Source organism: Ascidia mentula, chromosome 2, assembly GCF_947561715.1.
Source record: "Ascidia mentula chromosome 2, kaAscMent1.1, whole genome shotgun sequence".
Taxonomy (NCBI): Eukaryota; Metazoa; Chordata; class Ascidiacea; order Phlebobranchia; family Ascidiidae; genus Ascidia; species Ascidia mentula.
In genome coordinates this window covers 344,695-369,670 of record NC_138567.1, presented here as the reverse complement: position 1 = coordinate 369,670, position 24,976 = coordinate 344,695, and the positions used below count along the sequence as shown (strand labels likewise).

The window sequence follows — 24,976 nt, the reverse complement described above, 5'->3', positions numbered from 1 at the left end:
TCATTGCATTGTCTGCATTTTCACCAAATACATCCTCCGCATAATGCACAAACTTGCGGGTCATGTTTAGATGCTTATTATTACCTTGACATCTTATTATAACCAACACAAAATTGTTTGGTAAATATTGGAACTCTGCTAAACTTCATCCCAGCATAGAGCTCATCATCATAACCCATGTATGTTACTCTAATCCTCTTAAACTGTTGCTGTTGTACTTGTAGATGCAGGAGCCCGTCCTTCTTCTTGGCAAAGCTAGGTTTGAAGGGGTCGACATCAGGATTCGTGTTAAAGGTGGTGGAAGAGTTGCACAGGTTTATGGTGAGTTACAAACGTTGTGTGATACTATCTGCAGTTTTGCATCTCTCAAAACAATATGGCAAGATGCTGAGGGGGGTGCTCTGCCCCCCTCCCACCCATAGTTACTATTTACCTTGTGTGTGTTGACCATTCAATGCTTTTTTTATGTGTTTCATTTACCCCTAAACCTTAAGGCTGTTCCTCCCAACCTTTTTGTAGTCACATTCCCTGTCATTAAAATCATCAAGTCACTTAACGATACTTATATTTTTACTGTTCTGTCTTCACCCTCATTAATGTAAAATATTTTTGTACCTATCTGTAGATAACTCACCTTGGATTATAAACAGATTTCTAATAAGGAAATATACATACTTTATGTCAGATAATTACTTTTAACAAACAAATTTTTTTTTCCAGCAATTCGACAAGCCATGGCAAAATCTTTGGTTGCGTATTACCAGAAATGTAAGTGTGTGTGTATATATGTTGGGTAACACAAGTTACTGTTGCGAACAGTTAACGTTAAATAGTTGGGGAAATCCCTCTAACACAAACGTTTTTGCTGTGTTTATTTAAAATAAATTTTTCCATTTTTAGTTGTCGACGAAGCATCAAAAAAAGAGATCAAGGACACTTTAATCCAGTATGACAGAACCTTGCTGGTTGCAGACCCCAGGAGGAAAGAGTCAAAGAAGTTTGGAGGACCTGGGGCAAGAGCTCGCTACCAGAAATCTTACCGTTGATTTTGTTCAGTGGTGCGTTTGGTCGCAACATTCTGCAGATAAAAACAAAAACATAAAAGTGTCGTTCCTAACTACAGTTGTCAGGTGTTGTTACGTATTCTGGAGGAGTTAAAGTGAGGTTGGTTTGACCACATGAAAGTATGTCCAACTGCAGGTTGGGCCAAGTTTGACTCTCACCGTGTAAGGTCGTATGGGATTTCACCCATCAAGCAATAACAGCCAGGCGAAGTTTTATATTTTTTAATACCTGAGAAGTTTTGTTGGCAAAGTAGAAATTCTTAATAATTTTACCGCAACGAACTTCCAGAAAATGTTGTACTCCGCAGTTCGGAGCAATAATTGTTGATCCAAAATCACGTCACTTCCTGTCTTATGTGGAATCGCCTTCCCGATCACGCAAACAGGCCTTAGTAGGTGTTTTCTTTGTGCTGCTGAACGTTCCAGTTTTTATAAGTGCGCATTATCCATGTTGGCCAAAGAGAACTGCAGGGACTCTGCTGCGGCTTCAAAAGTTGTTGTGATTGTTTAAAAAGAAACATGTCTCATATGGAAAACGTAAGTAAAGTTTGTCAAACTGTTAGTTTCACGCCCTGTATTCGTGTAAAAATCCTGAGCAAATTACAAAAGGGTTAATTTCACCAAGTTGGATTAATCCTGGATTAAACATGGGATTATCCCAGGATGCCCTATTCACCAACCGGGATTATATTTTAATTCTACTATACCCCAGGTTTAAGGTTGGATTTAAGTCGAATTTGACAACGTTAGAGGTGTTTTCAAACTATGAAACATTCCTAAAAAAAATAATTATATTTTATTTAAAAATTTGCATCAAAGTTGAAAAAAAATCACCTTGGATAAGTCTTGTGAATATGTTTACATGGACGGATCAAATTTGATCTGATCCGGATCAACATTTCGGATTCTTAATTGCGATGCTACGACTGTATGTTTTTGCATTAGTTAAAAACAGCGTTTAAGACGTCTGGACCAAAAAGTGATCAAACTCTAGTGTGTTTACATGAAGTTCACACATTGCACGCTCTGGGAATGCATTTAGAACCACAATGCGGCTGCCAGCTTGGGACTGGTGCTGGTTGTTGATGATAAAAGGCGACACCACTGGCGCCCACGTGTGTTTGCAGGTTGGTCGAGTGCCGTCAAACCGGAAACAAACACGTTCAGCGCTATTCAAATAAACTGCGTTAACGTGGTTCCCCGTTTGTTCTTAGCAACCTTAACTCCAACGCCATCACCACGTGGTTTAATTGACAAGGTTTTTACCAACCGACAGCTTGAAGCTTGTAGTTTATTATAAAAATGAAAAACAATACATTTGCATTTAATTTTATCAACTAATTATTCATTTTTTGATGATGGTTATCATAAAAAAAAAGAACAGTAGGTGGTCTGATTGCATGTCTCAACAAATGGCCAACTATCCGTTGAAATTAGCGCGAAACGTTCTACAGACGCTCGGTACGCCTCTTGAAAGTATGAAACTACAGGTCCACTCAACCGATGGCTTGGTCTTTATTTAAAAATGTTTAAAACACACACGGGTAGGAAAGCACAGGCGATAGCAATTAGGGTCAGAGTACCAGGATTACATTGATTTTCTAACCATAAAAAATCAAAAATTGTTACGTTTGGAGGGACGATTTTTCGTTATGTGCCACAATTTAGTTCTGCCTCCCCGCAGATTTTTTAAAGTGGCAGCCTATGGGCAACACAACTCTACTTTTATAAGTGTGGACAGTTTATGCAGTTTGTTTATGAAGGTCTAATACATCACTTTAGACTTTCAAGCCCAGTGTTTGGAAATTAAAAAAAAGCAACAAAAATGCCCTTTACAAAAAACAAGTGGTTTCGAACACTTGATCTACAAACTGAACAAATGAAGAGGCAGAATATGAATTATTGACTTTATCTTCATAGTATCACATGGTTGTGCAGTTGGCTGTTAACAACTGAAGAAGAAAGGTAACGTCCCATGAAGGCGCCCTGGTTTCAGCGCCGAACGTCACACAAGACGCAACTTCCGTATTGAAACTTGACCAAATCTTCCCTCCGTATTGTACAAAGACTTGTTGGGGTTTTCTTTACTACACGAAGGCTGGCACTTCAGTACGGTTTCTGTACACACATGGTGTCAGAACATAACGTAAAACAACAGTAACAAACGCTCACCGAATATTGGGGAACCGGCACAAGTTCCAAATAAGCACCACCTACACACAATACGTATATCCCGTTTACATGCGCTACCAAAGTAAAGCAAGTATTTAATCAAATCAAAGCTATAAAAACAAGTCACCAATGCACTGACACGAATCAATTCTTTACCACAGAAACTGTGTTGCTCGCAGTAATCGTAACTTATTGTGAAAAGAAAGGCAACACGATTTGCCAGCGCAAATAAAATATTGACCATTGTATTAACGTCACATTAATTACTGGGAAATATCAAGCTAATTTAAGGGGCAGACAAAAGGCTTAATCACTGATCTCTATAGAACACTGGATTGAGCACCGATTGGTCGAAATATGAGGCAAATTGAAGACAGTGTCCGCCATATTGGAAGGTCCTGTAGTACGTTATTTATTACGTCTACACAAATAATAACACTGCCGTATATTGGTATATCGGCTGCTATCAAACCCAAAGTCAACTGATCAGTTTAATACATAAATAACACGAATATTAACGATAAAACGTTACAAACAACGCGTACAAACCTTCTCCATATGTTCGTCTCTATCTATAAACCTCCCTACCTATTTTACCAAAGGCATATCGTGGCTTACATACAAATACATGGTTATTTGAGTTCGGATTATTCCGTGGCTCATTAGAAAAGACAGCTTGTTGCTGGAAGTTAGTCACCTTGCATCAGTATGTCGTTCAGTGGGACGCTTCTGCTTCCGGCAGCACAATCAAAGATCACACGAAGCTTGTCAGGCTTGTGTGGGTTAAATACTGGGTGGTGCGGCAAGTAACAGATGCGATTGTCTGTCACGACCTTGTTGTCGGGAATTTCTTCAGCGTATCCTTTGGTCACACAGAACGGGATCTCCAGCAATGGATTCTTCCTCCCACGCACGTACTTCAGCCTCGGCTATTTCAACCTCATCGTTGACCTGTTTTCTTCTTCGTTCAGCCTCAAGTTCTGCTGTGGAAGACGAAGATTTTGAAGCATTTCCTATTGTTCCAAACGGGATGTGAATAAATCCAATAATTTGAAACGTTGTTGTGCTTTCCTTGCAGGTGGGCGTGACTCCTGCGCCCGCCTGCAAAAAACTCCTGCGCCCGCCTGCAGTGCAGGTGGGCGTGACTCCTGCGCCCGGACAGTGCAACAGGAGGTTTTCTACAATAGTCGCAACGCGCAACCCACTTCCAAGAAAACGAACAAATCCGCTATATTTTGAAGGAGCTGCGGTTTCTACATAAACAGTTGAATAATTAGCGACCAAAAGCATACACAGAGAAATAAGCAAATTCTTCTAGCCAAATTATTATTATCCTTAAACAAATAGGTTAGAATAAAAGGTTTTAAATATTCGTCTCTATCGAACCACTTCAGCACTATATATGCGCAAAAGAGCCCTAACAGTCAATGAGAGCTGCAGACAGGGTGTACACACTGTTTCGATCTGTAAGGTCTCATCAGTACAGCTGGTGATCGTGACACAGCTGGTAGACTAGCAGGCACACAAATTTCCACTTTGTGGTACCTTTCGGTCAATCGTCCATATGTTGGTACCAAACTTAGCACTATCTAATTTGTGCATGGTTGCTTGCAAATTTATTATTGCTGCCTTAACATAAACCTTGTAAAATGTAATCCTCAGAATTATTAACATTGGGTTGCTAAGATTATATTGGATGTTTTTTTTTGGTAGCCATTGTGTGATCATTTATGTAAACGGTTGTGTTTTATTTCTGGGAAATTCTTTAAAGCTGTGTTTATTCGTGTGTGAAATGTATTGCGTTGAAAAAGTATATATTTCACCGACATGACAGTAGTCAGTGCACTTCTATACGAATGGAACGCTGCATTTGGTGAAAACACCACTTGCGCTTACCGGCGAGAAAATTCGTGAATTAATTGTTTACTCTCGATTAAACCTTGATTAAGTTATACCGGTTTAATGTTGGTTGGTGACTACCAGTTTAACTTCAGGCTCAAAACCGGAATTAAACCCTAATCCTGCTTGGTGAATTTGACACAACTTTCTCAAAAGTTTTATGTTCAACAGTCACAGGAGTTGAATGCTGATGATATTTTGTGTGATCCCGACCCTGACATGTTTCATGCTGGATCCGGAGGATTCGGGGATGTCGTCATCGGATTCCACAAAATCCTTCAAATCTTCATTGCAGTTAAAGTTTTTCTCCTACAGAGTGGAAAGAGAACAAAGACCTTAATTAAGCGAACGTAAGCAAACGTCAATATCGGACTCCTATTATAAAACCATCCAGTCTGTAGACACCTATGCAAAATGTATCTCAAGGTCTTGCAACGAAAGAAGTTGCACAAATAAAAAAATGGTAGTTGTGAAGAAAAAAGGAAGTCAGAAAGTTTTAGTAAAAACGTCTCTTGCTCTTCCACTAAACCATCTCACAGACCCCACGTTGAGAAAATATGTTGTAAAAATTTTCAAATAAGTTAACGGCCAAAAAAAAACTATAGGACAAGTTCAATATCAGTTATTATCTTTTAATAACATGAAGGTAATTTCTCTATGCAGAATTACAGAAGAAATGGAACACCTTCACCAAGTTTGCCACGGAAATATTGTTCAAGTTCTTGGGTGGGTTCAGTGGGGTTTTTCAATGGGAATCGTCATGGAATATTGCGAACGTGGAACTCTCAGGGAACTTCTTCTAGATCAACGAATCCCTTTGGGTCTTGCTTTGAGAGTCAGGTTTATATCCGACATTGTAAAAGCTATTAACGCCTGCCACAACCTTCCAGATAAACGATTGATCCACAACGACATCAAACCGGAGAACGCTCTGCTGACAAAAAATCTTCGTGCAAAATTATGTGACTTTGGAAGTGCTGAAATGGCAACTTTAACTGGTTTGAGAACCGTTGATCCGTCGGCTAGAAGCAAGAAGAAAAGACCTCAATACACACCTCTCTACACGGCCCCGGAAAAGTTGAAAGACCCCACTATGAAACCAACCAAAGAACTTGATGTTTATGCATTCGCCATACTCGTGCATATGGTTCTCACTCGTCACATTCCATACCCACGTGGCGACCTTGACGAGCAACGTGATAACATCATGAAGGGCAGAAGACCAGACTGTCAAAAGATAAACAAATGGAAGCAAACTCTCAACGAGAGCGACAGAGTAATCGTTGAAAACATGGAGCAACTGATGAAGCAGTGTTGGGATCAAGATCCATCTAAACGACCAACGATGATCGAAATCTGTAAGAGATTGCAGCAACTTCTTACGAGGTTTAGTCATAAAGAGATTCTGCAGCAAGTGGAAGAAACCATGAAACAAATGGATTTTCACGACCCTCCAACGAACCAAAATCCACGGGTTCCACTTCACCAGTTTTCTTCGCGAAGTGGATGTTTTGCAGGTAGTCGATCATTCAGCAATCAGGATATGGCTAAGCTTATAGCAGCAAAAATGTTTATAGTGATGATGAATTTATACAAACTGTTTTTTAGCAGAGCAATCTGGTCAAAACAACACAGACAAACTTGAAGAAACAACAACACCAGATGAACAACCAGGGACAGGTAATTTCTAAACCCTAACTTGCAAGGGTAACATTTTCGAAGTAAAATATTGTTAGCAAGCAAATAAATAAGAAAAAATATTGATGCTTTTATTGAAACCACAGAAGTGAGAGTGGAAGGGAGACAATCAGCCAACGAACCAGTTGTGGAAGGGAGACAACCAGCCAACGAACCAGTCGGGGAAGGGAGACAACCAGCCAACGAACCAGTTGTGGAAAGGAGACAACCAGCCTACGAACCAGTAGTGGAAGGAAGACAACCAACCTACGAACCAGTAGTGGAAGGGAGACAACCAACCTACGAACCAGTTGTGGAAGGGAGACAACCAGCCAACGAACCAGTTGTGGAAGGGAGACAACCAGCCAACGAACCAGTTGTGGAAGGGAGACAACCAGCCAACGAACCAGTTGTGGAAGGGAGACAACCAGCCAACGAACCAGTTGTGGAAGGGAGACAATCAGCCAACGAACCAGTCGTGGAAGGGAGACAATCAGCCAACGAACCAGTCGTGGAAGGGAGACAACCAGCCAACGAACCAGTCGTGGAAGGGAGACAACCAGCCAACGAACCAGTCGTGGAAGGGAGACAACCAGCCAACGAACCAGTCGTGGAAGGGAGACAACCAGCCAACGAACCAGTCGTGGAAGGGAGACAATCAGCCAAGGAACCAGTCGGGGAAGGGAGACAACCAGTCGTGGAAGGGAGACAACAAGCCAACGAACCAGTCGGGGAAGGGAGACAACCAGCCAAGGAACCAGTCGGGGAAGGGAGACAACCAGCCAAGGAACCAGTTGTGGAAGGGAGACAACCAGCCAACGAACCAGTCGGGGAAGGGAGACAACCAGCCAAGGAACCAGTCGGGGAAGGGAGACAACCAGCCAACGAACCAGTTGTGGAAGGGAGACAACCAGCCAACGAACCAGTTGTGGAAAGGAGACAACCAGCCTACGAACCAGTAGTGGAAGGGAGACAACCAGCCTACGAACAAGTAGTGAAAGTGAGACAACCAGCCTACGAACCAGTAGTGAAAGTGAGACAACCAGCCTACGAACCAGTAGTGAAAGTGAGACAACCAGCCTACGAACCAGTTGTGGAAGGTAGACAACCAACCTACGAATCAATAGTAAAAGTGAGACAACCAGCCTACGAACCAGTAGTGGAAGGGAAACAACCAACCTACGAACCAGTAGTGGAAGGGAAACAACCAACCTACGAACCAGTAGTGGAAGGGAGACAACCAACCAATGAACCAGTAGTGGAAGGGAGACAACCAGCCAATGAACCAGATACGGAAGGGAGACAACCAGCCAAACGAGAATTAACACTAAAAGGTTTTTAAATTATAATTTAAATTTCCATTTGTTTTTGCAAGTATGATTAGAATTACTGCGGATTTGGGTAATTATTAGTTAACGTAATTAAATGTGCAATGTTTTGGTTGTTTTACTATGGGCTTTTTTCACGATAGTTGACACGAAATTTTAATCATTCGTTTATGCACAGATACGACAACTTTAGGGATTGAAGCTGAACTTCCGGTTTTATCAAAATGCAAAGTTTGTGACAAAATTATAACAGTAATAATAAAACAAAATTAACTTTTCTTCTTTGTGATATAGGCTTTATATGACTATAAGGCACAAGCAGATAATGAACTTTCCTTCAGTAAGGGCGATGTGCTTGACATCATCAAATTAACAGAAGCCTATTCAATGTGGTGGATGTGTAGTTTGAATGGACGTGAAGGACTCGTCCCATCCAATTACATGGTACAACTTGAAGGTACAAGTTATGTAGTACTACAGTAAATATGACTTGCGTTAAAATAATGGCAGTAAACCCAGATGTACCAATGTACGTGGATTATCTGAAGAGTCGAAACTACGATGCTGCAGACCACGTGCTTTCACAATTTTCAAGGTCATTTCAAGGTGTGGCAACGGCAGAAGATTTTAAACAAATTGCGGAGGAAAATAGAATCAAGGAGAAGAATTTGGAATCGATTTTGTTTTACCATCTTGCTTCGAGTTTATTTGGAGAAGACCCGGATGAAAGACAAGGAGTTGACGGGTTAAATAATTGTGCATGTGGATTGAGACAAACTGTTCAAGCTTTGTTGAAAACTACGGACTTGATCGAAAAACTTCAAAACAAACTAATAGTGGCTGATCACGTGATCCCACTCGTGCATGACATAAGACTCAAAATTCAAAACTTTCAAAACGTGGAAAAAGAATTTGCATGTTTGTGCGAGGCAAGTTGTTTGTACTATATTGCAAATTGTTACAACTTAATTCCAAAGACCACAAAGGAGGAAAAAGTGTTAAGAATTGGTCTTGAAATGATAAAAACTCAGTTTGGAGAAAAAGCTTCAGAAAAGCGCTTGTATGTGGTAATCCTATACCATCTTGCTTGTGTTTGTGTCAATCTTGATCGCTTTGATGAAAGCAAAAAGTTATTTGAACGAGCACTGGTGGACTGGAAAGTTGTTAAAGATATAACCGAAGAAGAAAGGGAAGAAAATATAAAACTAAGTGAAAGTCACTTGCGATATGTCTCAACAAAACTTCAACGCGATTAGATTTGTTTGAACAATTTTAGTCATTTTAATTGTCCTAAAATAAAATTGCTACTGTTCATCAAAACCAGAAAAGCTGGTTGTATTATTTTTGCGTAATATTTTGTGTAGTTTGACTTCTCTGTATTAAGTCACTGGATCTCGCCTATATAAGCACTATTTATGCACATGATCTTTCGCTTTAAAATGCAATTTAGAAAGTTTATTTAGAGTGCTTTATTCGACAATTGACGTTTTTTCTGTGTACATTCGATTTACTCTCAGCAATCTTCCTGGCCGCGGGCCAAATAGATTTTTTTATCCGGCACACCAGGGTTGATGTAAATTGGTGTTTATACTTAAAAGCGCTGTTCATGCTGCTGTTTAATGTAATTTTGCTGCTCGTGTTGTGCTTTTTGTTTGCAATCTTTTAACGTTAATTGATCTGAAATCAGCGATTTTTTTTCGTAAAACAGCAGCGAGATGTAAAAAATCAACCTACGGGTAAAATTTAAACTCTTGGCGCTCACCAGACACAGCGCCCTACCAAGTTTTCTTCGGGGTATACTGTGGCCAAGGAATACTGCTGCGCAAGCTCACAATTATTGTAAATAGGTTATTTCAAAATTTGTACATACTCTTTAGTTTACTTTAACCATTGTTTTGTGAGTAAAAATGTTCACCTACTCCAGTGCTAGATATCCACCGTAGGCGTAAGTTCCATCCCAATACCACTTTATTCTCGCATATAAACCATTGGCCATATTTACACTTTGATAAAAGTTTTATTCTCTTACAGAGATGTTTGATGGTATCGAAATCATGAAATCAGCTTTTATAATTTCTGTTTTCGATTTGCAAATACTTAATATATATTGACCTATAGACTTCGCATGATTTTGTTTTATTTCGTAATGTTATGGGCAACGTTTTCGCATATGGTTAACTGCTGTTGTTTTTGTAAAGTAGAAGTTCGTTTGACGGATAATATGACCCGATTTATAATTAATTCAACTCGACTATAATTACGTTTGCTCGAGTAAATACAAGTATACATTGCGCAGTGTTCATTTAATGCGTCGTTTGTGTGTTCTTATCTGAATAAAAGTATTCAAGGTTTTGCAAATGAAAAGTGGCCTTTGGTAGTTTGCTTTGCCGGAAATAAGCAAGAGTGAAAGTGTGATGAAGAGAAGGAAGAAAACCAACCAATGAACCAGCGCCTTGGACAATCAATCATGCAACTATAACAGTGGGAACTCCAGTGATTGTTACGTCATAATCTTTGCAGAATTGCACAACTGCCATAAAATAGCGAACGATTGCAGTTCCTTGTGCAAGATAACCTAATAACGTCTTCATGACTTATTGTACACAACCTAACGAGGCCGTGCAGAACAACACTATTTTTGTTTATCGCCATTTTGTGTAAACATAACCCCGAATTGTGCCCTCGATGATTGATTGACCGATTATCTTTAACCAAAGTTAATCATTTAACATCCTGATATGGTTACCATAATATGTTCGCCCGCGTTTATCACTTCACAACTTTGTTCTTGTATAAAGTGATGTATGACGGCACGTAACTAAACCAACCAATAAGCTTTCGATAGCCCAAGCATAAATAGTCATGTGCGCCTGTGCAATCGGCTGCAACTTATGCGACTTAACTTATTGCTGTAATTGCTGAAGGTTATTACAGCATTTTTTCGTACCGTTTAGACGAAGTGGAATAAACATCATCTACCCTGGATGGTCTTCGAAAAATACTAAATCCACTACGAAGAAAAACTGTGACCAAACAAGGTAATTCCATGCAGTATATCTTGTTTTCAAGAGAAAATTTTATGCTAAAAAAGGTTATTGAAAAGTAATTGTAATAATATCAGTAAATACTTCGAGGAATAAAGTAGACACAATATGTGCCTGTATTCTTGCATTTATTCCCTTCATATACACATTAAAAAAATTTTACTTATTCTCCGGAACCCTACTAGGCAGAAAAAATGTGTTTAGTTCGAGTTCTCCGGCACGGAATATATTTTATTTTTATGTTTCGGCGGGAAAAGAACTGGTGGTCCCCCTTTTGTTTTCTGATCAGATGACAAAAGTTGGAAATGAAACAGAGATTTTTTTTTGATCCGAAGTAGCGAAATGGAAGAAAGTTTATCCGACCAACAAACACAACCTCAGTGGAAACACGCCGACCGAAGGAAGCTCTCACATAGTGAAACACATCGCGTCAAACAGAGGTTAAAGATTTGTCTGCGCTAAGTAATGTTTCTAGATGGTTCATTGGTTTTGCAAGACTAACCGTAACATCAAATACTACCCTGACATAAAACAGGTGTCACTACATATATCAAAAGTGTTTGCTAGGACGGACCTAGATATTCCACATAAACATTTCTGGTTTGGCATATATTAAAATTTGTTTGAATTATTTTTTTTAACATTTGGATGAAGTTTGTTTGTCTGCAGGGAGACTTACCATGCAATGAAGGCAAGTTTAAACAGTCTCGACCATATTTTGCCAAACCTGCATCAAATCAATAACATGTTCAGATGCAAAACAAAGGTAATGTTCAAGCATTGTTCAACTATTGTAAAACAACAATTAAGATTGGTTTGAATGTGATTCTTTTTTAATCTTTGTGTTTTTAGCAAATAATAATGTCCAAGGCAAGAAAGTACATCCAGTATTTACAAGTTCTTATCTGGAAAATTGGAAGGAACTTGGATGTGTCAGAGGAGCAATTATTGTGCTGTGAGTTGTGTTGCAATTTAACAGGAAAAAAGATATAAACATAGTGTATCTTTAACATGGTAATTTAATTTTAAAACTTGCCCTATTGATACAAGTATTGAGAGTGTTAAATGTTTATGTTAATGGAGTTGAATCCTCTCCGGGAGTTGTATTTATTAAAACTCTAACTTCTACTTGTCAAGTGTAAACTAGTTGTATCTGTGATACTGTTCCTAATTTATGGAATTTATTGCAAAAATGTTTTTTGGCTCGCGAAACAGCTGAACCAGAAAGTGTGTGGAACTTGCCGATAAATTTTGACCAACCTATTTAGGTTATGGAACAAAAAAACTCCATCAATATTGGCACCCACATAATAAATGAATAATCAACTTTTTGTTTAGATCTTTTATGGGATGGATTTTGTTTGAATGAAGAGTCCATGGGTCTTTTGCACAGCATTTCCCCATTTAGTCCAAAGTATGAAAAGAAGGTTGGTAACCTTGCATGTTCTGAAATATGGTTTGTTGTATTTGAGAAAATCACAGGAAAAGGAAAGTAAAATATTACTTAAACTTTTTTGGTACAAAGGTTTTGGTGATAATGTAGTGTCTTAATTTTGTTTTAGTTCAACTTTCCACTGAAAAAGAATGAAGCAAATTTAGAAAACACACAGAAAGGTGGGTCGAGAAGTAATATTACTACAATGTGTAAAACATTAATATTGACACAAATCTGATAAAAATCAGATGGTGCAGAAATAAATTCTGCTACAAACGAGGACTGTCGAGATTTTCAAAACAGAGACATTTCCAAAACACAGAGATTTAAGTAAGTTTGCTGTGAGCATTTCTTCATAATTTTTAAACTGACACTTAACAACAGAACGTTTTTTAGCAGGCCGAACAGAGAAAAAAACGCAAAGTGTTGTGGAAAAAAGAAAAAGGTTTTGAAAGTAAAAGGTGATTTATCGTAGCATGATATGTGGTTTTGAACAATTGGGCCTTGTGTTAATTTCTTTTGTACAATTATGACCTAGATGTGTTAATTTTGTGAATTCTGTTGTTGTTCAGTCTCTGGAACCAAAGCAAAGAAGTTCTCAGGAGATTTTTCAAATACAAGAAGCAGGTAAATGCATCTGGTTGTTGAAATTCTTGGTTTAATTCATTTTATCTTCGCCATCCCCAAAATACACAATACAAAAATGGGGTAAAATAAACTGCACTGAGGAACTGGGTAAAACCATACTTGGTTCTACAAAGCCGATCCTAGGATGTTTGTAGCAGTGACTTCTTTTTATTTACTTTTTTGATCTTCTTTATATTATTTTTTAAAATTACCTTTATATTTACATATGTATGCTGCCTATACTTTCCCGGACGAAGAACCATTTAAGATTCTTTAGATTATTCCTAATATGAACTTTATTTTGTAGAAAGAAGCCAACATCTTTAGAAAAGTCCAGGGTAAGTAACAGGACCTTTCACACATGTTACAACAATAAATTCGATTTTCCCATTTGTTTTGTCGTAGCCACCATCAATGTTCGACATCCAATCCCCACCGGTTGGGTATCGACGAACTATCATCGAAGACTCCCCGATGCAAAACGCTTCTTTGACAAGGGCAGACAACTTGTTTTTAATTTTATCTTTTGATTAAATCAACACCTGTCTGTTATTTCATCATAACTTTTTGTCTTCAATCCCTTTCAATTAATCATTTGAAATTCACGCCACCCTTTGGGTACGGCATAATTTTTATTTTGAATGAAAAGTTTTAAAAGATAACAAGCTTGAGATATGAGCCTATATTGTAATCTACATGCCTGGAAATGTATGTTTGTGGAATAATTAAATGCTGTGATTTGTCAGTCAATTGTGATCCTTACATTCCACAAAATTTTTTGTGCAAAGGTGATGAAATTTTGGAAGTTCTTCCAACATCCCTCAATAACAACAATCACATAATCACATTTTTTCCACATCAGGCAGGAGTCGTTTCTCCAGCTCCGTGGCTTCCACAGATACAGGAGGAAGGGGAAGATGTGTTTGATTGCGAACCTCTGGACCTCTCCTTATCATTTCAAGTTGACTCCAATCCTCTCGATCTCACTGCAAAGAGAAACCCAGAGTTTTATCTTGATTCCGTCCACGATCAGGACTTTCCTCTTGATCTCTCCCTCACTTCCTGGGATTCTTTGGATAAAAATGAGCTTGCGACATCTTCGTCTCCCGATCATGAGGAGATTGTGTTGTTGCCAGTAACTGATCCTGGAACATCTGGAAGGTATTTTTTCCAAATATTGTGAACTGTACAGAATATTGCAAATTGTGAGCAAATATTAATTCGTTTCCTAAATTTATGTAATTGAATGACATAGTTTTAAATTTAACTGATTTAAGATAAAAGTTTTTGTTAAACACAATCTTTTTTTTGACAATTTAAATTATATTTGAGAAACGTCACTTTTTTTAAACATGGTTTTATTCGTTTCAAATTAGTTTCCACAAAGCTCTCTGTAATGATTTCTATTGTAAACCAGCTGAATATATTTGTGTATTTTTTTCAGCTTGATTGTTCCACACAGAGTATCAGATGCTTGCCTTTCCTCTGCTGTCAGTAGTGAGGTAGTAACTTTGTAATATGGTGTAACATTTGGAATGCCAAATGATAATATTTAGTGAAAGGTAATTGGGTTAAAGCAGTGGTTCTTAACTTTTTTTCTATCACGCCCCATTTTAGTAACGGACTTGTACCTTACGCCCCCCCAAACTGTAAATAGGTTTCATACCAAAAGCACTTGTGTTTTTGTCGATGTACCTAAATAAGCTAGCTAGTTAAACACTGCAACACGATAAAAACATAATATGTATCAATTTAAGCTTGCTTATTCAAACTAAAAAGTTACGGGACCAATAAATGGTTTGTGACGAAACAGATGAATCATCACATAGGTATTTTGTGACGCAATGGTTTCTTTGCGAGGTAACAGTAACTTAACTGCACAGGCGGATTTTTTATTTAAAGTAAAATACTTTTGTTCCGAAACTGTAAGAAAAGTATGACAGACAGCATAGGACATTAAAGTCACTACAAAAAAAAAGGTTTTGGTATAGAGCTTGCGCCCCCATGAGAATCGGTTGACGCCCCCCCGGTTAAGCAATTTGCAAGTGGTTGTTACTAAATTTTCATTAAATTAAAAATCCCAGTTCAATTTAATGTCGGGAAAAAATTAACCATGTTTCTGTTGGTAAAATATTCAAAAATCTTTTCAATAAAAGGGGGAAATACGAATTGTTTGAATCAGTGTGATCTTACGAATCTATAAAGACACGTGATTAAATTTAAATAAACACAACAAGATTTAGTTGTAGGTATTGCCGATCCGTCACAGTAAATTAATCAACCGGTCCGCTTGGTGTTTGCGCTTAGGTCACCACAAACGGGAAGATTTTTACCGATTACTATTAGTTAAATTTGGTAGGTTTTGTTCGGCAGCGTGATGAGATATTGTTCACGGATATGGGTTTGAATTTCCATGAAACTAACCCCAGCTCTCTGATTGCCACCTAAGATTTTAAACTGTTATAATGTGTTTGTGGAGTACATTTATTTATCCTATCGGTAGTGCGGTTTGCTGGGTTTTGAAGGCCCATCTACATTTAATCCGCGTTGTTTGTGTTTAATTTAAATTTTTGTTGCATCATTACTTGGTAATATCGTAAAAATAACTTATCGTACTTTGTCTCCACTTTAGGATACAGATTATTGGTCGCGGGAACCTTCTCATTTTGGCGCTGAAGTGAACGCGATCCGATTGTTCAACGTTTAGAAGCAGAACGTTACCGACTCGTTTACATGTTTATTCCTTACATCGCTACCAGAACAATCACCACCGCGTATTTGCGACCACGGGACGTTTCTTTTAGTTTTCTTTGTTTTTCGTTTGTTTTAATTTGTTGTGTGATTTTAAAGAAAAACTTTCATTAGCCGGTTTTGAGACACTGAAGGACGCATATTGGTATTTCTATGAAAATTAGTTTTGGTGCTGGGAAATGCCCAACGTGTAGGCCTGTGTCACAATGCAAAGTCATGCATCAGCAAGCAAAGCAGTGACGCAATTAAGTTAAATTAACGGTTGAATGAGCGCACATGTGCGTGCTGTTGTCATGGCGAATTTTAGGGTGTTTGGGGGCAGTTTTAGTGGGGTTTTGGGCTATTTTAATGAGGTAGTTACTTGATGGTGGGTGCTGCTGAAAATTATGGTGAAAATGGAGCAAAAAATTCAGGCTGTATTTGTGGAAAAATGAATCGTTTAAGTGTCCAATCATTTTTGATTTTATGAAAGATTCATCCCATATCTACAAATTTTGATCAAAATTAGTGTGTGAAAAAATGGTTTAGCCGCCCCCCTAGGGTCATTTGCCACCCTGGTTACTCAGTATTTTGGTAAAACAAGCAACAAAAAATGAAACCTAATTTTGCAGAAAATTGAATCGTTTAACTGCCCACTCATTTGCGTTTTTGTGTAAGTCCCAACTCTTCTCCATGCAATGGCATCAAAGTTAGTTGCTGAAAAAGTACCTAGGCAACCCTCCAGGGCTGGTTATGACCCCCCCTGTTAGTGATATGATCTTCCAGGAGGCGTAACAAGTCCTTGCTCTGTACAGTTTCATCCAGGAGCAGCAATTTTTTTTTTAACCTTGAAGAATATTAGGTCCCTATGTAAGTCACAAGACCCATCAACGGTTGTTGGGAAACAAGTGGAAAAGTCACCAGGTGCTTTATTGCAGAGGGCCTTGAAAACAGAATTTGCCCAATTTAATACCCATATAGGTCCTTAAGTTAATGGTTGTGTTGCCCCCAGTGTCGACACACAGAAGTTTCGGAAATGTTAGGGCGTGGAGTTTGAGGTGTTTAAGTCGTGTAAGGTTTGCAGGTTTCTCATTAGCTCAGCAGCCAGAGCATGGGTTACGTGCAGTCAGTGTTTGCTTTGGGTAAACAATACCGTGTACTTCGGTATAACTAGCAGGTAAGCTTGCAGTGAGGTAAGTTGCAACATGGATTCGGACACACAGAAGTGGTGGAAAACACAAAATTCTTCTCATTTGTGGAAAGGGAGGTTTGCTGAAGATGGATTCTTGGTAAGGAACAACGAGATGACCCTAATTTCGGCCGGGAATAGTAGAGTGTGATAATGATGAACAGATAAAGTGTTTCAATTTTGTCGCTTATAAAATCAGGTCGTGGAAAATGTGCTTGACCAGGATGATGTCGAATACTACCGCTCCATTTACGACAAACTGCTTAGTAACGAAATTGATGCGTCACCTCATCGCCATGATTTGGGATCTCATGCGGAACGAAAGGTAACTAAGGGTCAGTTTATATGGAACTAAGTTGATTGTTGCATTTTTATTACGTTAGTTCCTTGAAAAATGTGTTATTTTCTTTCGGCAAATCATGCACACTTAAATGACGATTTTCCAAATTTATTTTAAGGTGAAAAGCGAAGAAAACATCTGCCAGATTATGTGGCCTTCCTGTTACGTAGATAAACTGGATGAGGGCAAGTTGCATAAACGGACGCACGAAATAGCGAAGATCATTCTCGGTGACGACGCAGCATTTGATTTCGATATGATCATTTACAAGGTTCAAATATTTTCCTTTCTTCCAATTTATTTTCCTGAAAGCTACGCAGCAAGGACGTTAGAAACGTCAAAATGTTTGTTCTTGTTTTGTTGAGTTTGTCGCCCAGCCTTGTAGGCCATGAAAACTTTCATATTTTACAATCATTACTGTGCGACCTAGCCCTGACCTGACGTCTTCATCCTTCACATGCATCTGTAATATTCATTACCGCGTTGTTGTATCCAGGGTGCGCACACAGACACGGTAACTCCAATGCACCAGGACCAGGCTTATTGGCCCGACTTGCCGGATAAACGGGCAGCCACGATATGGGTCGCTCTCGATGACGTCACCACTGAGAACGGTTGTATGTGTTTCGTACCCGGGTCGCACAGAAACGAAGAACTTCGACCTTTCCGAAAAGCAAAGGCAGGTCACCACGTGATCTGTTGCGATGGCGACGAGGTTGGTGCGCAGTGGAAGTTGTTCAAATTGATTCGCTTGTCTTTTGTTTTGAATGAAAAGTGTTTCTTTGAGAGGTTATAGCGTTTTTTCATAGACATTTTCGGGTCCAACTAACGAGTTATTCTTACAACTGAATAATAGCAATAGTTAGGTTGCTTTGTTCGGTGATATTGCTGGCTGCATGACATCGTATGTCTAATCAGCAGTCGGCAATATTTCCACCCTTTTTGGTGAAGTAGGAGTGAGAGTAGACTTCAAATAAATCCTTCATCCAGAGCGAATTGGTTCCGGCCCCGTTAAAGAAGGGAGGTTGCACGGCCCACCATGGTAGGACTGTTCATTACACAGGAGGGAATATAACGGACAAACCTCGACGAGCTTTCATCGTCAATTTCAGACCGCTTGAAATGGTGGAATTTGAGAGGAAATGTGGATTTGATCACGGGAAATCGGTACGTTTTTATTTTGTGCATGGAAGCATGAAGTATTGTTTGTTTGACATCTGTTTCTATCAGGGGGTCACTAACATCATACCATCGGAGCCAAACAAATGATTTTTCGTTAAAGCTTAACGTGAAGAAAATTTTATAAATAAGATTTTTGTGTTACACTGGTTTTGTAATTTGGGGAATTCCCTCTTATTGCTAATGACGCATGAGGTGAAGGTATTTATTTTAATTTTTTAAATACTTCACGAAGATTTCATTGCAAACTTCTTAATATTGTTGTGTTACTTGCTTGTTTTATGTGCGTATGACTTCATTGTAAATGCAATACAATCATCTGCAATAAATGTTGTATTTGTCCGTGATGTTGGTTGTGGCAAATGAAACATCTGTGACATTGAACAAGATTGCGTATTAACAGAAAATTAGCTGACTAGTTAGAAACGTGTGATGTCTGACGAGAAAGGAGCGACTGTAGCAATTTCTGAAGCAGTTAAAGATATTTCATATCCTGTTAAAGTTATCTATTGTTCAGGTGAGTATATTTTAGGATCTTCAAATTTGAATGAAATATAAACAGTGAAATGTAATAAATTGGACTGGGACTTAATACTATTGACAAACTGGTCAAAATAATTGTCAACATCCTGTTCCACAGATTGTGGTAAAGATTGTAGATTATTTTTTGCCAGTGGTGTCAATCCAGTGTTGAATATTTCAATGCCCATTTTAGCCATAGCTTCAATGAAATGTGGCTCTTTAAGTTCAATAAAATCTTCTAATCCCCAGAATGCACGTTACCCCTTGAATATTGCGAGTACATGCCGGAGGCCGTCCAACAGAGATGTCGAGCGTGGAGAGAGAAAAATCAAGATATGTTGTCACAAGAGGGAGTCGATATTTCCTCGTTAAATCTTGGTGAGTTTGACCACTGGTTACTGCTTTTATTCACTCGGATCCTTTGTTGGAGATAACATGAGGTTTGCCTGTTCATTGAAAAAACAATTATTTGAATAAGTAACTGATGACGTTGGCATGAAGAAAGAAAAATAGATTTTCAATTATTGAAAAGCTGGCATGGAAACTTGAGTTGTTTCTAATCAAATGGATTTTTGACAAATTAAGAATATTTTAGATGAGTCGGATGCCGCGAACAAGAAGAGACAGAAGCGCGGGGGAAGAGGAAATGTTAAAGCTAAACAGAAAAAAGAACCCGATATTGTGAAACTTGCTCGAATCCCAAGAGGAAAAAGAAAGTTTGTCACAAGAGTTACAGGACTGGCTACGTTTGGTGAGGCTAGCTTTAAGTTCAATAACCAACGTTGGTATCTGTAGTGAATTGAATGTTGGTGATAAAAGATATTGTAGCTGGAGTAGCAAAAAATAGTGAAAAAAACTTTTCTGGCTAAATCCAACTTTTTTTGTTTGTGACCTACTATGCTTTCTGCAGATATTAATTTAAAGAAAGCGTCAAAGTTGTTTGCCCAAAAGTTTTCGTGCGGTTCTTCCGTATCCGGTGAAGATGAGATTATTATTCAAGGCGACGTTACAGACGATCTTATGGACCTTATACTGGAAACCTGGAGTCAGGTATAAACACTCATGTTATGTTGATATTATTGGGTCAAGTATGTGGTTTATCCTCAGAGCTGTTGGTGATGTTGAAATAACAAACAGATTACAAGACAATGTATGCTATATTTGCTTGCAACAATAACCACACAGTTTGTTTCTGCAGCAAATGAAAACTAAAAAATAATTTTTGTGTGTTGTAAGAGCTCCATGGTAAATTTGCAACCCTGTGTACTTCAAAGATATTTTTGCATCTGAACACCTTCCACATGCAACTCATACACAAACACTTCCCAACTGGGTTTTTTTTTTCACTAAAAAATTTCTGTCAAATGACCGAAATGCCAGCAAAAATTTAGGACATTTTCAATTTATTTTGGTCATTTACAGTATAATACTTTCGTTCGCAAAAATGTAAGCAACTTGAATAATCTACCAGCCAATTTCCTTTGGGACATTGTGTCCGAAATGGCTTTTATTTTTTGTGACATTTCTAAAAAAATTGGGTCAATGACAGACAAATGACACAAAAAAAACCCAGCTTCCCAACATCTATGAACAATGTTTCTAATAAAATAAAAAGCAAAACACCAACATACACAGTTAATTGTGTGACATCACTTGTGTACATAACAACTTGGCATCTGCGATTAACAAAAAGTTTGGCATCACGATCTGACAATGTTGAAAGATAGATATAAGGTTACAGAATGTTTGGACATTTTCCACCAGAAAAGCTTTGTGTTTAAAAATAATTATTGTCAAAACTGTCGCAATTCAGGTGGACGAGGATCACATACAAGATCTTGGAGAAGTGAAGAAATGATAGCACCAACTTTCCACATGATGGAGACACAGAGACCCATAACCCGGACTTAGTCGAACTTAATACCTTGGGCCAAGGGCAGCTCTTTGCTGTAGTTTATTGTGCTGTAATAAATAACATGAAATTACTGAAGTTTGACATCGAAACTGATTGGTTCAAAAAATAAACTAGAGTTGCAATTACATAAAATACCGAGAGCATCGGCCAAATATAAAGTAATTGTGTCACACAAAAAGCTCAAAACTTGAATCTATTTCAGCCTTTAGACACAATATTTAAACCAACAATAATTAATTTAAAAAATAGACAAATAGAACAATTACCATGTTGATCGCCTCATGTATTGTTTCCATGCGTCAGAACCTGACTCTCTACCTCCTCCAGTGTGCTTTTCACCTCCGAACGCTCCCCCAATCTCAGCTCCACTGGTTGGGATGTTGACATTCACAATCCCACAATCTGAACCCTTAGGTCTGTCAGATTGTTTACAAGTTGTTAAACTATGCCTTGGAGTTTATTAAGGCATAAAAAACTTCCTTTTATTTTGACAATTTTATTTACATCAGATAACTAAAACCACTTTAAGTTGTGGCAATTCTTTATCATTGCTTTAAATTAATCTATCATATTTATTGAACTGCTCTTGCTGCCAGACTTGGTGAATTTAAAGCCAGAAGGTCAGATATATTAAGATATCACACATCTGTTTCTTCACTTTCTCAAAAGAAGTCTTTGTACTCACCCAAGCCATCTAAACACATTGGACAAGTTTTGTGTGAAGACGCTGCTCGTCAAACCCTGGTCAACTTCATTGTTCTGTCTAATCGCTTCGTCCAAGTCCCCTCGTAGTTTCAATACGTAAAGTACGGGGACGAACGATTCCCGGAGGACGAGAGGGTCATCGTGGGACAAACCCGACACAATTGTGGGCTCAACAAAGTTTCCAGGACCAGAAACAACCTTCAAATGCAACGGGATTATTGAAGTCGTTGGTTGATTCAAACCAAATACTGCTCTGTATTTTAAAATAAACTTTTGTCTGAAACAATTACAAAAATCTTGACATAAGTAACTTTTAACATGAATCTGGCTTTGTTAAATAACTTGATTCTGTGATTTAAAGGTTTACAAAACCTGTCCTCCAACTTCAACTTTCCCTCCAGATTTTTTTGCTTCTTCCACAGTGGATTGAAATAACTTCACACCTTCCTTTGAGTGCATGGGACCATATATTGTGCCCTCTGCAATAAACCGTTAAATATAATAAACAAACACTTGTATCATGATGTACTGCAAAGAAATAGTGAATAACAAACAACAAAAGTTAGAAATAATCAAGAAAACATCATTTTACCCCAAAACCACAACATGTTCTATTTTTTTATTTTGTTTCTCAGCAAACAAAGCTCCCACCCTCCAATGGATCTCCAATCTTTACTTGACTATAGGCTTTCTTCAGTCGATCCAACACGTTGTCATGAATAGATTCATGTAAGATGAGACGTCTGGCTGACGTACACCGCTGTCCTTGGGTTCCAACACTTGCGAACAAAGTGCTTCGAACAACCATGTCAAGGTCGGCATCTTCCATCACTGTTCAAACCACACGATGACAATTGTCACAGTCATGAAACAAGCTCGTATCAGCAACAAATGTTTAGCACAAATAATCTGATTATAAAAACACATGCTTTATGTGTTGTTCAAAATCATATTTTTTTATCCACATACAGTTGCTCAATATAATACAGTCCTTGTGATAATGCCAAACTTCTGAGCAATTTTTTAACTAGGATATAAACAGAAAAATAAAAGATGCAAAGTATGGAAATAATACTTTATGTATTTCAGCAATATGGAGCCAAAAAAAGAAATGATATGAGCAGTAACTGTTCGAGACAGCGGCCAACTGTCTGTAACTAATTCATACTACTGACTCCATACTGCTCAAATAATTCACATAGTTTTATGTACCAATCTTGATGAACACCCATAATCAAACTTAGGGCAATAAAGTGATTTATTTGATACCATCCAACACGTATTCATTATAATCATCCCCACCTATGATGGCATTGTTCCCTCCTAGTTCCAATATCTTTCTTCCGAATCGTGATTGGACGGCGACGCCCACTTTCTGACCAACCGGTGTGCTTCCTGTGAAGGACAAAAGATCCATGCGGGGGTCTTCGGCCATCTTGGTTCCAACATCGGCCCCAGAACAAATTAATGAACAAATTTCAGGGGGTAAGTTGTTGTTTGTAAAAACATCAGCCATTATCCTGGGAATAAACAAAGAAATGAAGAATGAAAGAAAAATACCCCATCGTTCAATGCATTGCAGTATCTGGTTTATTTCTATGCGCTTCGACACAAAGTGTTTGGGTAAAACATGTAATGATGTCATTGACATCATGTCAACGTGTTTAAAAAACCTCAGATATAAATAATTTCAATGATCAATTAATCAATAACAGCTAGAAATTGCTAAAATTTTATACTTTGTACCATACTTGAACACTATTTAATTCCCAGGAAAATTTACTGACAAGTTTACAAACCTCTGTGTTGCAATAGTTGAGAGGTTGACGGTAGGGGCAGGTTTCCACATAACAGCATTCCCACAAGTTAGAGCGATTGCAGCATTCCATCCGTAAACAGCAACGGGGAAGTTGAAAGCAGTGATAACCCCAACCAAACCCACAGGGTTCCACATTTCCATCAAAGCATGGCCTGGTCCTTAATATAATAACATGATTTTCTTTTTTTGATGACAAATTTCATGACAAATTAGGTCAGGGTCTCTCAACCTTTTTTACAGACCGACCTTCAAGGTGAGGAAGAATCTTGGCAAAAAATCAATGCAATGAGCTTGTAAGTTATAACATTCTATTAGTGATAGCAAACACAACATTATGGGACAGTTAATGGTGGCCGGGTTATGGACATGAAACATACGAAAATTATCACCAATAACTGTTAAGCTCTATAGACTTTTTTGTAGCATAAAGTTTTTTGAAGAGTTTACATTAGTGGTGGACAACCTATTATTCATTTATTAGTTTGAATTTCTTTTTTTTTACAACTTACTTTCTGAAGGCAGTACTTGTCCAGGAAGCATTCGTGACAAACCAACAGCGTAATCACAAATATCAATAAATTCTTGAACTTCTCCAGCTCCTTCCACTGCTATTTTTCCAACCTCTAAAGCTTCCAAGTTTCCCAGTAAAGTTTTTTTCTCGCGTAAAGCGTGACCAATTTGTCGGACAATTTCTCCTCGTTGTGGAGCTGGAACGTCGGCCCAAACCTTCCATGCTTCACGTGATTTGCTTATTGTCGACTCATAATCCCCAACATTGCCCTAAAAATATAAAAGATGTATTATAACGAGAAACGCTTTTGGAATTAAAACAAATGTTGAAAGTGTTGCAAAGACTGTTGGTTCCCACCGTCCTTATTCTTGCAATAGGTTCATTGTTTGATGGACACATTGATGTTACTGTCTGCAACAAAAACATTTTCAATCATTTATGCAACAAATATTGCACTTATGTCACAATGTAAATAACAAACAATGCAATCTAAAATTTGTTTAAACAATTTTAAACACCTAAAAAACGTTTCCTAAGACTATCAACATAAACACAAAATATTGAAACATTTATGGCAAGGTTATATTTTACATTTCCGTTTCCATTTTTCCACGTCCCATCAAACACTCCTTCATTATCTTCTTTCAAACCAAGTTCTTTCAGCCACGAATATTCTGATTTGTTGATGAGAAGGTTGGAGGCCACACATCTTGTTAAACTGAATGACCGAGAAAATGAACAAGTGGATTTGCAAAATCTTGATAACATGACAGAAAAGAACTGTTTCGAGGTTAAAATATGACGGAAAGTAAACCAAAAA

The 24,976-nt window shown here is 38.1% G+C and overlaps 7 protein-coding genes across 7 annotated transcripts in view; 5 read left to right on the top strand and 2 right to left on the bottom strand.

Annotated features, from left to right (window-relative positions):
* Positions 1-1,104, top strand: part of LOC145888659 (small ribosomal subunit protein uS9-like) — a 1,766-nt gene extending 662 nt beyond the window's left edge. Inside the window, exons 3-5 of the mRNA XM_082979459.1 lie at positions 225-321; positions 721-768; positions 901-1,104. Coding sequence (XP_082835585.1) covers positions 225-321; positions 721-768; positions 901-1,046 — 291 coding nt within the window. The 3' untranslated portion in view covers positions 1,047-1,104. The remainder of the gene's footprint in view (positions 1-224; positions 322-720; positions 769-900) is intronic.
* LOC145890663 (NADH dehydrogenase [ubiquinone] 1 alpha subcomplex subunit 9, mitochondrial-like) overlaps positions 1-20,775 on the bottom strand; it is a 25,962-nt gene extending 5,187 nt beyond the window's left edge. Inside the window, exon 1 of the mRNA XM_082981793.1 lies at positions 20,766-20,775. The gene's annotated coding sequence lies outside the window, so the exon portion shown is untranslated. The remainder of the gene's footprint in view (positions 1-20,765) is intronic.
* Positions 1,476-10,360, top strand: LOC145888998 (uncharacterized). Its single transcript, XM_082979867.1, has 8 exons — positions 1,476-1,601; positions 5,307-5,485; positions 5,799-6,652; positions 6,744-6,815; positions 6,920-8,146; positions 8,319-8,371; positions 8,435-8,597; positions 8,651-10,360. The coding sequence occupies exons 1-8, from the start codon at positions 1,584-1,586 to the stop codon at positions 9,394-9,396; spliced, it is 3,312 nt and encodes a 1,103-aa protein (XP_082835993.1). The 5' UTR covers positions 1,476-1,583; the 3' UTR covers positions 9,397-10,360.
* On the top strand, positions 11,527-14,763 carry LOC145888997 (uncharacterized). Its single transcript, XM_082979865.1, has 12 exons — positions 11,527-11,624; positions 11,854-11,950; positions 12,037-12,139; positions 12,523-12,611; positions 12,747-12,798; positions 12,868-12,949; positions 13,016-13,080; positions 13,192-13,246; positions 13,554-13,584; positions 13,652-13,744; positions 14,109-14,407; positions 14,691-14,763. The coding sequence occupies exons 1-12, from the start codon at positions 11,527-11,529 to the stop codon at positions 14,761-14,763; spliced, it is 1,137 nt and encodes a 378-aa protein (XP_082835991.1).
* On the top strand, positions 17,182-18,774 carry LOC145888996 (phytanoyl-CoA dioxygenase domain-containing protein 1 homolog). Its single transcript, XM_082979864.1, has 6 exons — positions 17,182-17,265; positions 17,365-17,490; positions 17,624-17,776; positions 18,002-18,220; positions 18,496-18,672; positions 18,736-18,774. The coding sequence occupies exons 1-6, from the start codon at positions 17,182-17,184 to the stop codon at positions 18,772-18,774; spliced, it is 798 nt and encodes a 265-aa protein (XP_082835990.1).
* Positions 19,078-21,148, top strand: LOC145890664 (density-regulated protein-like). Its single transcript, XM_082981794.1, has 5 exons — positions 19,078-19,201; positions 19,456-19,584; positions 19,802-19,957; positions 20,117-20,256; positions 21,020-21,148. Exons 1-5 carry the CDS (start codon positions 19,117-19,119, stop codon positions 21,062-21,064), a joined length of 555 nt encoding a protein of 184 aa, XP_082837920.1. The 5' UTR covers positions 19,078-19,116; the 3' UTR covers positions 21,065-21,148.
* On the bottom strand, positions 20,560-24,976 carry LOC145890662 (alpha-aminoadipic semialdehyde dehydrogenase-like). The gene is made up of 10 exons (XM_082981790.1): positions 24,748-24,976; positions 24,514-24,567; positions 24,155-24,425; positions 23,626-23,803; positions 23,129-23,346; positions 22,478-22,657; positions 22,199-22,305; positions 21,807-22,024; positions 21,388-21,537; positions 20,560-21,168 (listed from the first exon to the last, which is right to left on the bottom strand). The coding sequence occupies exons 1-10, from the start codon at positions 24,922-24,924 to the stop codon at positions 21,114-21,116; spliced, it is 1,608 nt and encodes a 535-aa protein (XP_082837916.1). The 5' UTR covers positions 24,925-24,976; the 3' UTR covers positions 20,560-21,113.